We start from the raw sequence: 15,982 nt of genomic DNA on the forward strand, positions 1-15,982 counted from the left end.
TTGCACGCCGAATGTTGCTTTATCTCCGTGGCTAGACAGTATATTTGCTACAGAGCAAAGCAAATGAAGGCACCCATCAAACCAGCGGTAAGCTTGTTAGCTACGCTGGATAGAGTAGGAGCCGCATTTTTTGCAGCTGTGGTACTCGTAACCCTGCTTGCTTCAGTACTCAAAGCTGGTGGAAACGTCGTTATGGGAGAAGGTATGGTGGCTGCCGTGGGAACAGTAACGGTTGTAGCAACGGACACCGAGATTGAGACGGCTCCGGGAATGGCAATCGTTGAACTATTATTGATCTCCAGGATGTTATCTGGGCTGGATTTGGTGAAGTCTCGCTGGGCCAAGGATATTTCGTTGTTGGGCAAATCATAAACCGTGTAGACTGAGCGTAGAAAGTTGGCACCCAAGATTGCCGCCTCGTCGCCACTCGGAACAATAGTGAACGCACATGAGTTGCCGTCATCGTTTTCAGTAAGGAAGAAACTCAAGGGTATATTGATGTCGAAATTAGAGAAGGAGAAGGTGACGTTGTAGTTCTGATAGCCCACGCTGCAATCCGTGATTTCCCCAATCTGACCATTCCGACTGAATGAAACATTCAGATCCCGATAAATGTTTTCCACAACGTCGTCTGGTAGGTAGGTCCAAAATACGTTGCTATCCAATATCATATATGCTGGCAGCCCAGATATATCACTTTTAGCAGAAGTACTGGAGTTGCTTTGCACGACGACATTTGAAACAAGGACCATGGGTAGATGATGGACTCCATCAGCAGCGGCAGGAATGGACGTGGTGTACAGCTCGCCAGTGTACTTGGCTGAATTAACACCGCCTAAAAGAAGAGTTCCACTATCTCCGGAAGGATCATCCGCCCAGAGACTGTACGCAGCGGAATTGATTTGACCGCTCTTGACTAAGGCTTGGGGAAGACTCGTGGAGGAATTGTTGGATGAATATCCGAGACCCAGGATGTTAATAGCTTCCAAGTCATATTGAACAGCTAATTCCATGTTCATAGTTGCAGATCCAAGTGTTAATGTATCAGTCCCAAGTACACCGGTCAGCATTGTGCCTGTTGTATAAGTCTCGTTGATCTGACTGCCGGTGGCTGTGTATGTTGAGGATGCACTGATATTGAAAGATCCCGGTGTAAGGCATTTTTCCGAGTCGGAAGAGGTCTCCGTACAGGCTGAAGAGTTAGATGCTATCACGAACAAGTAGCTGCTTCCCGTGTCCAGTTGTGCCTCCACCTGCTGTGGAGGTGTTCCCAAACTGATATTGCAAAAAAAAGCAGGGTACTCAGAATTCTATATAATAGTCAATTATGGACTTGAGCAGATTTTTTGACTCTATAGAACCTCAATCAAACTTAGCATTTCGTACCTGAATACCGAGGGGCGAGGAAGCCGTGGCTGCTCGCTCTTGCAAACGGCCCAAATTAGTATCTCTGCGTCGTTGAACAGGGAAGCTAAAAACCGCCGGCTCATCTCGTTTTTGAAGAGACAATGCCTGGGCTCCGGGGAGGGCCATCAAGGCCAAGCAAAGGAGCGACATTGCTCGCTTTCATATATGGTGATACCCGTGGTCTTGGATAATGAAGAGCTTGGATTATTTTAAGATCTAAGCAGCGGAAAATTGATTTTAACTACAAACTTCGCCGACGGTGGGCACTGAGAAAGCCCCTTACTCTCGACTGGAGACCGTGTGGCGGCGGTAGGTAGCAGCTCTAAGGACTACAAGGGATATACGGAGTAATTACCCCGTATACGTAGTAGTTTGATCACACGGCTTGCACCTAATTACCGGACTAGTAACCCTGTACTGAGTACGCACTAGCAACATGGCTAGTAGTATTTGTTCAGAAGCTAGTAAAATCGCTAATGCAGGAACTACTTCATAACGTTGCTACGTACTGAGCTTATCGTACCCTAATTGCATCATATTATCTAGATAGTCCAGAGTCTCAGTAAATGATTATACAGAGCACATAATGCTCAGTACTATGTCGTCCATGAGCCTCAACCTGGTCATGTTACAAACTCACCTCACTAAGAAAGCTAATAATACCGATTTAATCGCATTTGCGTACTTCGGACAGTCTAGTACCGGCATCTACGTTGGAGCTGAATCCAAAGCTAAGGTATACCAATACCGGTATCGTAGCAATTCATTTCCGAAGTCCAGACCATGAACGGCTCGGACAGCATTATTTGCAATTTTGTGGAGAGGATCGTGGTTTACAATACTACTTTGGATTCGTCGCAAACATGAACGCTGATCATGCCTATGTGCAAAATGCTGTCAAGACTTGGAAGAAGGCACACTGTCTCACTACATACGGTGGGTCAACAACATGGCATTCAATCACCCTCTCAACTCCAGTTCTTCCTACTTCTAATACAAATACCACCATTTCACTTAATGCCACAAGTGCAACAGCATTACACAGCCGAGCTTTATTTGCTCGTTCAAATTGTTCGACTGTCGCCGTTGCCTCGGGGGACACATGACACAGAGCAGCCTCAGTACGTACCTTGCGTATGGCTTTAACTATGCTGCTCCGATTGACAACAGCATAAAAGATTTCTTGATATGAGCGAGACAGAGCTGTTCACTGATCCTTTCTGGGAGTCAGCTGGGTTGTTTAATCTTCCAATTTGCATCTACGCCGGTGATGAGTTAACGTCGTTCTATTCTCAAATGAACACCCCTAAGAATAGTGGAGATGGAGCATCTGCAAGGTATGCAAATAAAACCTGACTTTTGTGTAGATACTGACCAGAATATTTCCTCATCAACTGTAGTTGGTGTGATTGCCAAGCGGATAAGAACTGTAAAGACTTTGCAACTTTCGTCACATCTGTCAACGATGGTAGCTGTATTTGCGATACAGCCGGTTGCTGTTATCCTATTGCTATTGAATATGCTTAGGCACCTGATACGGAACCGAGCCGAGTTCGAGAGGGAGATGGCTGTATTTCATGTTGATATTCTTCCATACATGTATCACTTAGTCAAGGGGTCATGGGTGATCAAAGGACCAGACAAGAGATGGACCAGATTTTATCATTATTCTGTCGTGATACTATTCTCCTACCTTCCTCTATGCATGCTTTGGCATTCGCAACACCTAACAGCAGACGATTGAGTGGAGTTAGGGCTGCGGTTAGGGTCAGGTCGTCCCAGAAATACACTATATTGGTAATTCAATACGGTACAGTATGTTACTCAGGTGGGCCAATTATATTATCCGATAAATTACAGAATACAATCTTGCCATGAGTTTAATTATTCCACACACTTATTTCATCAACAATGAGTACATACAACAAACAACCACATTGAAACGAACACCAAGATCTAATCTACTAATATAGGCAATATGGATTACAAGATATCGGAAGACAGCACTTCCTTTCCCTGGGAACTGGGCGTCTTCGATGCCCACTGTCACCCCACCGATACAATGACATCAATATCAGACATCCCACACATGCGCGCCACAGCCTTAACAGTCATGTCAACACGTGGAGAAGACCAAGAACTCGTAGACGAAGTCACAAAGCGACTTGGAGATTACCATCATGACTCCAAAAATGAAAACGGAAAAATCGTGCCATGTTTCGGGTGGCATCCTTGGTTTGCGCACCAGATACGCGCTGAGGAAGATGAAGATAACACGAGGGAAACAAATATATCACAACATTACCGAAACGTTCTTACAGGCACAATGGGAACCGAAAATGACGATACTGCCTTCTTCAAAACTCTACCAACCCCCAAACCACTTTCGACGTTACTCTCAGAAACTAAAACTCGCCTGTTGGCACACTCCAACGCCCTCGTCGGAGAAATCGGGCTCGACAAGGCATTTCGCCTGCCCATGCCATGGCAAAAGGATGAACTTGACTCCCGGAACGAGGGTCTAACACCGGGTTCACGCGAAGGGCGCAAATTGTCACCCTATAGGGTGAGCATAGCTCATCAGAAGGCGTTACTCAAGGCTCAATTGCAGCTTGCTGGAGAATTACGTCGCGCTGTTTCGGTGCATAGTGTACAGGGGCATGGTGTTGTGCTAGAGTGTTTTCAGGAGTTGTGGAAGGGGTATGAGAGGAAGGTTGAGAGTAAACGGAGCCGGAAGAAGTCGGTTAATCAGGGACGGAATGAGGAAGACGAAAAACATGATGAGGAAGAAAAAACGTCGGAGGCAACGCCGTTACCATATCCGCCACGAATATGCATGCATTCATACTCCGGATCTCCGGAAGCAGTAAAACAGCTCCTGCGTCCTAGTGTGCCGAGTGATGTGTATTTCTCGTTTTCGACTGTTATCAATTTCACAGGGCCAACTGTGGATAGGGTTAAATCGTGTTTGGAGTCATTACCCGATGATAGGATTCTGATTGAGAGTGATCTGCACACTGCCGGAAAACAAATGGATGATTTACTTGAGGAAGTCGTCCGAACAGTCTGCTATGTAAAAGGCTGGTCTCTTGAAGATGGAACGAAGTTATTAGCCGAAAATTGGAGACGGTTCGTCTTTGGTTGATTAGTGTAATTAAGCTAGAGTATAAATACAGATGTCCGCCCATGAGTGAAGACTTATAAAAGTTTTTGGTCAGATCGTAGATAACTGCTCAAAACCTCTACGCGAGTTTTGGCAGCTTGATCGCCGGCATTTGCCGGACCCGTGAGGATCTGAAGCATATGCTGCAAATCGCTTCGTGCTCGTTCCCAGAGTGGATCAAGCGAAAAACTCCGTCTGGGACGTCTTGGGGTTCTTGTCGAGTTTGCATCGATACTGTCTTGTCGTCCTCTATCGCTATCACGTTTCTTGAGTAGATGTGCCACGGTAATCTGTAAAATTTAGAAATTCCACTCGACTCGAAGAGAGTATGCAGAACAAACGTACCGAAGTTGAAAAAGCCCGATGGCAAAAAGACCACCAAACACTACTTTCTCCACCAAGGACTTCATGAATCACGAAAAACGCACGCATTGACTCATACGCCGCGTCCAATGTTCCCTTTGCATATTTCTCGACACTACTTGGGCCTTTGAACTTTCTTCCTGATTTAGCCCAATGCTTCTCTTGCAATTCACTTTCCTCTATCCCCTCGCATTGAATCAATGTCACGCAATGCCAGTAGAGTCCCGTGAGGAACATGATCTGTCGAACAAGACGTTTGCGTCCCTGTTCAGCCAAGGTCGCAATTGAGGTCTCGTCCCAAGCGCGAAACTCATCCGGGAAAGTGCGGTAGGTAGCGCGGAAGGCTTCCATTAGTCTATCTCTCTGGCGTCGGTTGGTTGCTATTGGAGTCGATAAAGACCGGGCTTGCACTATAGTATCGCGTGCAAGCAGTGCAAGATTATACATGCTTTGCACATAGCCGGTGTCAGAATGGCCGACCTCATTGGAGAAATCCTCACTGGCAGCATCCTTGCCACCCGCTTCGGCGATACTATAGGACGAATCGTCATTATCGCGCTGGGGTGTCGCAGCCCCGACATCGCCATGCATCGCAGCCGGCGGAAGTCCGAGACTCATACTCATAAAACTGTCCTGGCACACAATTCCATGCCAAAGTCTCCTTCGCTCCAGGATCTGGAATGCATTGAACTTTGCTCCGAACAGAGTTGGCTCACGGTTGATTCCGTAAGCAGTTGCTTGTCTCACCAATGTCCCGGAAAATGCCCAGCCGTCCGAGGCTCGGCCGGAGTTCATGAGAAAATATGTCATAAATACCATTGCCTGGAGACAGCGCACCGACGTTCGATTCAGGTATGAATATAGCCGCATGCTCTGATAACACGCACTAGAATAAAAATCTGCAACACCCTGGAGTTGGTCCGGTGACCCGGGTGCCTGCAAGAATTGGGTACCCATGGCAAGGACCATGAAGGCAAGGGCAAGAAAGTCAGCGTCCACATGCGGTTTTTGGTTGTTGTCGAGTTCCCAGAAGCCTTCATAATCAATGTAGAATCTTTCCCGGCTGATTAAGGGGTAGACTGGATCGACGGCGTCGAAGAAAACGGTCACCAGGCTTTGAGCAGTCAGAATCAAGTCATAGAAAGGGTTGGGCGACTGGCATACATATCTGCTTGCTCCTTCCTTGGAAAGACTTTCAACACCTCTGCTACCCCTCCATTCTGGGTCCAGTAATTACTAAATGGATAACTTCACAGACATCAGCACCAGTCCACGAAGCAAGAAATAGGAAACATACTCCGTGCCAATCCCGAATATCGTAGTAGTAGACCCTATTTCAGAGTATGGTGGGTTGCTAAGCAATAGATCCGTGCCATCTTGATGCGTGAACAAGGCGGGTTTGGATCCGGTCGAAGATGCTGGGGAGCCATCCTAGACGATATTTAATCAGTCCTTATTCCAAAATTGGATTTAGTGATAGTTGACTAACAATTTCACTGGAACTCTGTTTTTGCTGCTGTTGCTGCTGTTGTGCTTGTGGCTGTGGCTGTGGCTGCAGCTTCGACGCCTTCGGTTGGATTTTTCGACGAGCAGTCGGCTTGCGAAGAGAATCCCTACGGTCATATCGAACGTAAGTTCTACCGTACAGTCCAGGGCAGGAATATGGTGGTACTGACTCGACTGTATCAGCTGTGATTCTGTAAATACACTCGGTTTCTCTCCGGATACAAGAGAGACAGCTATATCGTATAGTCAGTCAGCATTAAAACGAACATGGGGTTGATTGGAGACACGTACTGCGGCCGCCCTCGATCACACTGCACATATGGAACAAATTAGTCAATGTCATCGATGAATCACATGTCACTGTGTGCAACATAGAGAAGAAAAATAGCCAAGCTTCATATACCCCGGCCCCATAACCGTATTCCCGCCAGCCAACTCCGGAGCAGCCCTAAAACCGGTAAACTAAGGGGAAAGCGGAGTATATCTGGCCGGAAATAACACTTGATCGATGCCACAAGAATGGATATATGTAAAGTCATGGTGATTGACCAACGGTCGAGCTTTGTTTGTGATGACAAACCATGGGATACTCATAGTGGGGCTACCTCCTTGCATGAATCGTACGATAGATGACAAACAAAGAAGAAACTAAAAGGACTTATAAAACTCACCCTTATCTTCTTTCCGACACATTCTCTGCAGCTCAACGTCGGCTTGTTACGTTTTCGTCTCTTCTTCTCCCGTTCGTCGGCTTCGATATTTTTGACGGGTGGTTCTTCATCTTCTGCATCTTCGTCATCGTCGTCGTCGTCGTTGTCATCTTCAGATTCTTCCTCTACCTCATCACGCCTCCACTCATCATCCAGCGGCTCTTGTTTGAAGATGGTGGAAGATGAAGTAGAATACGGTATAGGATGTACCTGATTGTACCGCGACGAGGGTTTCTTGTACTGTTGCTGTGAGGCCGATGCGGTACTTGTCCAGTCAGGATGGAAGATATGATCTGTAGTGCCGGTACCACAAGCAGCGCTGTGTTGAGAACGTGGTAATTTAGAGTTGGCGTCCTCAACTAGTGAAGAAGACACCTCCAAACTCCTTGATAAATCATTCAAGGAAGCAAAAGAAGAAGTAGTAGGACCAAAAGTAAAAGGACCGGAAGAGCCAGTCGGGACGAAGCCGAATCTTTCATCGGCCATGGTAATCCTTGAATTATCAAAGGAACTAAAACCCAATCAAAGAACCGTGATTAGTGCCCACTTTCTTCTGATTTGCACACCTTCCAAGCTTATTATTATTATTTTTTCTTTCAAGATAATAAGGTTGCTTTGTTCCAGTCTGAACTTATCGAGAATAGTGAACTAGCTCAGATTGAGCGAGTCAACTAGCTACACGGTGGCGGAGACTATCGTGTAGCATTGGCGGGGTTTTGGCGAATGTGTCCGACTGACTCTGACAACGGGGCTGGACACAGATAGAAATGTAGGACAGGCTGAGATGGTTTCTTTTTGTGTAACTCTTCGTGATCGGCCAATCGTTACGCTAAATTGTGGCCGGATATGCATTGTGCAGCGTCAAATCTACAGTTGGTGGCCTCATGGGTGAGGAAAGCGGTCCAATGATAATCCCTGTCTACTCGCTCGCTAGGTGCAGATTCTTGTAAGATAGATAAGATAGCTTAGTTTTCGAGATCTGAAATCTCGCCGATGGACGAACTGCGGTCAGAAGAGATAAGTATGTACTGGTAGCATATTGGCGACGTATAATTAATCATGTCCAGCAAGTTTTGCCTCACGTTGATACGCTCCCAAGCTTACGCTCATCCGAAATACGCCGAGAAAGAGGATCACTGTCATTTCAAAGACAGCTAGCTGGATTTTCCGGCGATCACGGTGGCCAAATACTCTCCTGAAGCAAATCAGACATCTGCGGTTCCATATACAACTGACGCCATTCCTCTTCTATGTCCATCAATCCTTCTATATTCATCGGTCCGGGTTCTTCCAAGCCTGCGAATGGGAATAGTTGCTTCCAATCTAGAAAATTTCCAGAGTGTTCCGAGCCTTCTGCATGATGAGTGGTTGACCCATCATTTGGTTCATCGGGTACATTTCCACCGTATTGAAAATGCCCGCTTAGTCCGGTTTCGTTGTGGATTTGGGGATCCGGGTCCCTTGATGCGTTTGCTGAATCAATCACATTCCCTTGATGGATAATATCACCGCTTACTCCATCCTGGGTATGTGGTTGTGAAAGTACCGCCACCGAGATAGGTACTACTGTAGAAGTAGATCTCGTCTCAACAGACATGTCATTTTCCTGGGTTTGTCTAACCTGTCCTGGTGCTTCATCATGGACAAGACGAAGATCCTGCTGAAGCTTCTTTGAGTTCTCAAATAGACGGAGGATCGTCTCGGCACTGAACCAGTAATCGGCCAAGCAGCGAAGTGACGAGAGTGTAGAATCAAAGCGCCTGAGAGCGTTGATGGCTAATATAGGATTTGAAAATCGTAATTCGACCCGCACTTGGATCATGGCTGTAAACAGTGTGTGGACTCCGGAACACCAGAGGTATTTGATGCAGTCCTTCTGCCGGAGTTCCTCAAAGATAGAAGTAATGACACCTGCTGCAGCGCTGCAGATTTCGGCATCATGTGGACCATAATCCTCTGAGTATGCGGATGCTCGAGGATGGGGCCGATGGAGCAAGATTAGGAAGTTGTTGTATGTAAGATGAAGCATAGCCGACCACGAATCCATAGATCCTCTCAGCCGGAGAGAGTCTGGTAGACTCAGCGACCAATTTGCCAACGCTTCGTCGGCCTCTGGAAGTATAGCCTTCCGGCGCTCCATGCTGACCGTTAAGCCGAATCTTTCACGAATGATATATGAGATCATCGAGCACAACCCAGAGAAATGAATTACGAAGTCTATTTGCACTCGGGGGCCACAACCGACAAAGTCTGCTGGTGTTAAAGGGCGTACGTCGCTGTCCTCTAGATTGCTAGAGCCCCAACGTCAATTAAAAGTATCATTGCTAGAATTCGACATCACTTACATTGCCTGAGGTCGACCATAGGATAATGATATCAACACATCGTACTGCACAAGGATCCACCACACGCGGCGCCATGTTCGACGATCAGTCGCAACAAACTTATTCGACATGGGATCGCGATGCATTCCCAGACCCGTCGCAATTCGAGCCGCTACTCCCACCCAATAATGAGCATTGGCGGCGACATCGTCATCAAGAACATCTGAATGCCACGTCAACAGCAGCGCGGCTTGCACGAGTATGTCTCGATTGCGCTCTATTCGATTGTCAAACAGCCATTTACATCGGCGATAAAATACATTCTTCAGCTCTTCTCTTTCTGGGCTATTGCGAGAGACGTGCACACCACACAGCAGGATGGCTTGAAGGAGCAATACCGGTGGTGGGTTCGACGGGTCTCTGTTGCGGTATTGAGACATGAACAGTTCTTCCTCGACAAGAGGGTAACCGGGGTTGATGTGTTTGAAATATGCATCCACTAATTCATCTGCAAGTGGCTTTTCCGGTAGAGTCAGAGCGTCCTGCAAGAATTGATCGTGTCCTATTTCCAAGCGACGTCGTGGTATTTCGTTACCGGCGACATGATATGAAATTTCATCGCCTCGCTGCTGGCGGAGAAGAAAGGACATGTTGGACACATCGTGGCCTACATATATCGCACGAACGCCATGCTGGATTTCCCTGGAATCATTTTCTTGCTGGTCTATCAGCGTCACGAGACGATTTTCCATTTCGCGCCTATCGTCGCTGGGATTTGACAGTGGTTGAGCAGTATGATGTCGGAGAGTCCCTTGTGCTTGTATTCCGCCTGTACCTGGAGATCCATCGACTGTGCCACCACTAACGTTGTCAGGACGTGGAGTCTGTTGTGAGTCAGGCGATTTAGCCCAAAGAGAATCCGCATTAGTCCCCTGCGAGCGCGAGGGTGCAACATTGGCTTCAAGAGCCGGAGGCGGGCGACTAAGTATAGGAACCGGATTCAGCGTAGAACGAGTCATAGGCCGTCTCTTCTTCTCGTGTATGCGACAATCTGTCCTGCCCGACGACTGGCAATTGGAGCACGGGAACCCAACGGATTGCGCATCGCATTTTACTTTTCGGCGGTGACAATGAACGCAGGCGGCCCCTTTACCGAGAGATATGTTAGCTATATGTGCGATACAAGGCGGAGATACATACCTGGCCGTCGCTTGACTATGCCATTGCCGGATGATAGTCGAGTCTCTTTTTCAGCCGAAGCCATGGATCCAGAGGTGTATAGAGCTGCATTGACTTGAGGATAGCTATTCTTTGAGCGCTCTGGTTGCATTCATAGTCGCATGACGAACATGATTGACATCAACAAGGACATATATCCATTGCTAAGGTTTCTTTCTGAAGAGCCAGGAGGAAACTGCTCAGTTCCGAGAGGCTCTATCGGAATTGGAGAAGGCACTGGGGGATCTTATCATTGACCAATCAGATCAATATACAATTAGCCGACACGTGACTTCCCCGCAATATGGCGTTCTACGGTGAGAATGTTGGGGAGAACAATCAGTCAGTCAGTGTCGAGATAATAAATTCTTAATTCACTAAAAATAAATAATCATGATAATCCATCCCATTGTCCATGACCCCAAATACCTAAGCGCCTGCTCGAGCCAGCGTCGTTTCTAAGCATCGCTGCACCGTAAGCAAATCGATCAACATCGAACCTCCGGTATGATAAAAACCAAAAGATACGTTGTGTACATAGGGACGACCTTCGAGTGCGTAGAAGTTGCCAAACTGATAACATAGATCGCGCCATCCTCGAGGTCAATCATAACGCCTTTTCTTGTTGTCTGTCGATTGTACATGAGAGTAGAAGAGTCGATTCAAGAAATCAGACAACCTTCGTACTATCCCAGGGAATTTAACAATAAAGCCAAAGAAAGCATGATAAACCCAAAATTCAAGAAGCCTTAAGCTGTCGCATGTTGTTCGCTTAGTGAAACTCCGTTCCAGCACCGTTGTGGCCTTGGCCGACCATAGAGCCATAGCCATAGCCCTCTTGCTCCGAAGGATCTAAGTTCGAAGCGAGCATGTTGTTCGGGTTTTCTGAAGCCGCGAATCCAGCGGGGGCAGCTGCAGCGGCGCCGCGAGCAGCTGGAGCGCCGCTTGAGCCACCGACTGGTCCACCAGCATTATATCCACTGCTAGTAGGTCGGTTTTGATTTTCTCCACGAGCAGATTGCGTCTACAGAGTGTTAGCCATATAATTGTGCTCGAGCTGGGACCTAGAGATGGGAAAACCGAAACGCACTTCACGATATTTGGAGAGATAAATCTTCAAGGCTTCCGCATAGTTCTCAAAACCCAGAGACGTCATAGCAAATAAGATATCTTCGCCATTGACTGTCTTGCGCTTTTCTTGTTGACATTTTTCGGATGCTAACTATGGGTCAGAGATTGCTTACGACATCGAAAACACTTAGACATACCTTCACTAGTAATGAACGAAATGAACTCGCTGACACATTCTTGCATGCATTCCTTTGCCTCTTTTGCGATCTTAGCGTTCTCGGGCAGGGCAGTTTTCATGATACGGGCGACTGTTGAGAGAATCGATCCATGTTAGTGAGTTGTTACTTTGAGATAGTGACGAGACCAAGAAAGTCTTGAACGGTCTCGTGGACCAATGAGCTGGTGAAATGGGATACAAGATGCATATCGCACGGTCGTCAACGACTAGACCAGGCCTAAAATGATAACACCCGCAGGCAAATGATTGGAAAGACCAGCTGCACGCAGCAAGAGCCAGTGACGGGGATGCGCGAAGCAGGGAAGGGCAAATAAGCATTGCGCAATAGGCATAGACTAGACGCAGGAACAGACAAAAAGAGGCAAAAGACATAAAAAGAACGAACCATTTGCAATTGGTAGCCATCGGTCTTGTTCCTTCACCTCAAATTCTTGCCCTTGCCCGCTTGGGTCCTGATTATCGCGGTCCATTTGTTCAGGGTCATCGCCTGACTGATTCTCAGGTTCCACATCTGGTTCTTTTGGGGGGGAGGCCGAAGACATCTTTTTAGGTCTTGTCTGCGGATGGCGGTGATATAGGGGGTAGTCCGATCGAATTGCTCTGCTGGCAAGTTGACCACGTCAGAGGGGGTGGTGTGGGCGTGCCCGCGCGATTTTTCGGGTCCAAGGGCGCGATAGATGCAAGCACTGCGTCACAGTCCGGCTGGCTGGGCAGCGATTTACCTCGCAGGAGCCCAATATAGTTTGAATTAGACTTGTTCCGCGTGGGGGATTGAGGCGCAGAGTAGACTATGTGGTCGGTAGTGAGTAAGTGCTTGAGGATGGGTTCTCTGGCGGTGTGGATGAGGCGCGCCAACGGGCTAGAGCGACTAACGCGCGAAAACCACGTCGGTGGAGATGCGATTGCGGCGGAGAAAAGCGACAGGGATTGCTGCAGCTTGGAAGCTGACGAAATCAAGCGCGTTTTATGATGATAAATCGAAGAACAGGTCTTGCAGCTGGTGAATTGCAGGAAGAGAAGACCTATGGCGAGGGAAGGTCCGTTAGCTAGGTAACCAACTAGCTTCCGGCGACGGCAGGAGGGGGAGGCTGACGTTGTGTGGGGGTCTGCCAGATGCCAGAGAGATGTTGTTCAGTCAATTATCGACTGGATTATTAATTCTTTCACTCTTTCCGATCACTTCTATGTTTGCAATTATCTGAACATCAGCTGTTGCTACGTTGTTTCGACCCGTCTTCTCTTCAGCCTTGCGCGACGTCAACAAACCGGGGATTATTTAAGATTAAACAGTCCCCCCGTCAATTGGCGAACCAGAGACGTGCAGGAAAGACGCGACTTGCGGCCTCTGGCCACTCAGCGCCCGTCGCAAGCCCAAATAGCGACGAGAGGGCGATCCGACGTGCTAAGTGGTGGACTCGTTTGTTTACTCGATGATTTGAGAGCTTCATTCAGCTACTTGGAAGCACCACTAATAAATCTGAGAGTACCACCATTGCCCGTCAACCATCATGAAGTTCAAAAGGAACACAAGAGACATTTTGATTGTGCAGGCGTACGAACGGATCGCCCGGAACGGTCGTATCAAGAGCTGTTTTCGGCCGCAAAGGAAATGACTATAGATACGCTATGACAATACCATACAATGCTTTTTGCGGAAACTCCCGTACGAAGTCGGATATCGATACGGTAAGTTACGGTATCACCAGGCTTTCAACACACTAACATGAGCATTAGGCGCCAGCTTGCATGTCTAGTATGTGATTGTAAGCTGGGTTAGTTAGTGGTGATGATAGCTACTCACTGATCCCTTAGAGCCCGACTTGACTGGTTGTCATTGTCTGATAGCTAATCGATCTACATCTCATAAGGTTCATTAACAACAATCGCTTGCTAGATCTACCATCCTATGGTCGAACCCCTGCCAGTGCTTCCTTCTTGCGAACTTGTCGGGTCACAAACCAGTCCTTCATCTTCGGCGACCGTCATAATCGGAGTTGTGCTCAAACCGGGGTGAATCATAATCCTCGATGTGGCACATCTGATGGATCGCTACACGACCACCGTGCACGACACATGTATAAAGATGACACAATGACATGACGTCGAAGCTATGTCCAACCTTGACTGCCTGTCTCAGCTCTTCGAGTCTCGGTATTTACAATCTGAGATGCAGTACAATCCGAGCCGGGTTGTACGACCAGCTAATCCAGCGCACAGCAAACCAACGACCATCTATGGCTCAAAAAGTAAGTCAGATAGCGTTACGCATAAGACCTGACCCGTCACCAACAATTCTGAATCTCGCGGCCAGTAGGGCGGAGGCCCAAAATGATGGAAGACTTCATGGTTGGTACCTGAGGCTGCAAAGATGAACTGACATGCCAACGTCCTCGCGCAGACGTGTAGGAATATTGCCAGTTGGAACAAAAAATTTTCCATGGCGCTAATGCAAGTGGTACAAGCCCAGTTCAAACCTTGCATAGAAAAAAAAGAGAAACAGAGATTTGCATGTATGATGCAAGGCCTTGATTGCGCCTGATTGGGCTGTGTTACTCTAGGACTACGTTAGGGCCTTAAGGCTTAGACTAGCAAAGACAACTCACAACCACACCTCCCCCACCATCAGACTAGAATTCTCATGGAGGGTAGATGACGAAGCATATCATAGAAAATTTGCACCGTTGCTTTTGCTCAATGTCTCATTATCACTAACTATTAGTATGGTATCTAGCTACTGTCCTGTCCCTCTCCGAATTGGCGCCTCGCAATTGCATCACACAACTGTCAAACTGTCAGGCACGATTGCATCCATGACTGATAGATTCGAATCCCATAGAATCATCGAAGTCAGTCTACGCAAACCCCTGTGACTACATAAGTCGTATTGTAACATTCCTTGGGCGATAATTGCGTGTATCACAGTACAGACAAGAAGTCCGCCCAAAGCAAAATCGTCCTCCGAAAAGGGCTTGCTGATTGACTTTCAAAGCGTATTCCCGGTGCCGGCCCGGAGTATCTCATCAAGTTTGTATGCGCCGCTCTTTCGGGCGGTATGTAGTAATGCCTCGAGAAGGCATCAGAGGTAGACTCACACCTCATTGCTGCACGACCTGGACATTATTCTTTTTCTGTTCGTAGAGTCAGCAACCACTCCTCAACTAAACTCCAGCTTATCTCATCCAGCAGAAGACAAGAAAGACAAACCTTCCAGTTATCCATCTCCGTCTGCTTGGCCTTGTATTGCTTCACCATCTCATCAAGAACCTGCTTCAAGCCATCGGCATTCGTTTTGAGCGAAGGCACGACATCTCCCACTGTTCGTTCGACGAGAACACCGTTAACGAGGCGGAAGCATTTGCGATCTGCCGAGAGGGGTTCGAGGGTTTCGATGACTAGTCTTATGCCAATGATTAGCTGGGTGTTTTCCAAAAACGATCGAGCGGAACGGGTATTATGGTTTGAATTTTTGTCGGCAAGTTGAAACTCACTTATGTTCCTCGGTTTCTTGCTCTATATCGCCGATTTTCTGTGCCATGCTCTGCAGCGCATTCTTGTAGTTGGAGTATTGGAGCTGGAGCTCTGCATAATCCATGTGTTAGACAATCAATTTTTCGAGAGCCATCAATGGCCAAGATCGGGATTTAGACTAACCCTGTTGTTTCCTCACGCTGACCTGTTGCTGCGAAGCCATTTTGAGCTTGGACTCGACGTGGAAAGCTATCGGACAAGGTACTGAGTTGAAAATGCGTCGTGGATTGAATGGATTGTTTGATGCGGGGTGGCTTCGGCGGCTTGGCAAGATTGATGCCACATATCTCAGGTATCCACGGAGCTCTGTGCATGAGTCGATTCGAGTCATAATGCTTTCTAAATTAATTGAATGTTTTCTTTATACATACTTTTCCATTATGTTGATATTTTCTGATTTTATTCATATGGAAGCTAGCTCTCAGCGTAGTTCGTGATGTTACTTATTTATGCT

General features: G+C 47.4%; 5 protein-coding genes across 5 annotated transcripts; 1 reads left to right on the top strand and 4 right to left on the bottom strand.

Moving 5' to 3' along the window:
- Positions 1-47: 47 nt before the first annotated feature.
- Positions 48-1,533, bottom strand: BHQ10_007258 (uncharacterized protein; the record flags this gene model as incomplete). Its single annotated transcript, XM_040879934.1, has 2 exons — positions 48-1,310; positions 1,387-1,533. The coding sequence occupies 2 exons, from the start codon at positions 1,531-1,533 to the stop codon at positions 48-50; spliced, it is 1,410 nt and encodes a 469-aa protein (XP_040735762.1).
- A 1,852-nt stretch (positions 1,534-3,385) lies between these two features.
- Positions 3,386-4,552, top strand: BHQ10_007259 (uncharacterized protein; the record flags this gene model as incomplete). The annotated part of the gene is made up of 1 exon (XM_040879935.1): positions 3,386-4,552. The coding sequence occupies one exon, from the start codon at positions 3,386-3,388 to the stop codon at positions 4,550-4,552; it is 1,167 nt and encodes a 388-aa protein (XP_040735763.1).
- A 53-nt stretch (positions 4,553-4,605) lies between these two features.
- BHQ10_007260 (uncharacterized protein) lies at positions 4,606-10,737 on the bottom strand (the record flags this gene model as incomplete). The annotated part of the gene is made up of 11 exons (XM_040879937.1): positions 4,606-4,860; positions 4,916-6,047; positions 6,098-6,181; positions 6,231-6,364; positions 6,423-6,546; positions 6,610-6,672; positions 6,731-6,750; positions 7,111-7,468; positions 8,745-9,440; positions 9,495-10,620; positions 10,674-10,737. The coding sequence occupies 11 exons, from the start codon at positions 10,735-10,737 to the stop codon at positions 4,606-4,608; spliced, it is 4,056 nt and encodes a 1,351-aa protein (XP_040735764.1).
- Positions 10,738-11,463: 726 nt separating this feature from the next.
- On the bottom strand, positions 11,464-12,542 carry BHQ10_007261 (uncharacterized protein; the record flags this gene model as incomplete). Its single annotated transcript, XM_040879938.1, has 4 exons — positions 11,464-11,715; positions 11,782-11,909; positions 11,960-12,070; positions 12,386-12,542. 4 exons carry the CDS (start codon positions 12,540-12,542, stop codon positions 11,464-11,466), a joined length of 648 nt encoding a protein of 215 aa, XP_040735765.1.
- Positions 12,543-15,095: 2,553 nt separating this feature from the next.
- BHQ10_007262 (uncharacterized protein) lies at positions 15,096-15,691 on the bottom strand (the record flags this gene model as incomplete). The annotated part of the gene is made up of 4 exons (XM_040879939.1): positions 15,096-15,128; positions 15,205-15,397; positions 15,489-15,579; positions 15,652-15,691. The coding sequence occupies 4 exons, from the start codon at positions 15,689-15,691 to the stop codon at positions 15,096-15,098; spliced, it is 357 nt and encodes a 118-aa protein (XP_040735766.1).
- Between the last annotated feature and the right edge of the window lie 291 nt (positions 15,692-15,982).

The sequence above is a fragment of the Talaromyces amestolkiae genome, assembly GCF_001896365.1.
Source record: "Talaromyces amestolkiae strain CIB chromosome Unknown scaffold15.1, whole genome shotgun sequence".
Classification (NCBI taxonomy): domain Eukaryota; kingdom Fungi; phylum Ascomycota; class Eurotiomycetes; order Eurotiales; family Trichocomaceae; genus Talaromyces; species Talaromyces amestolkiae.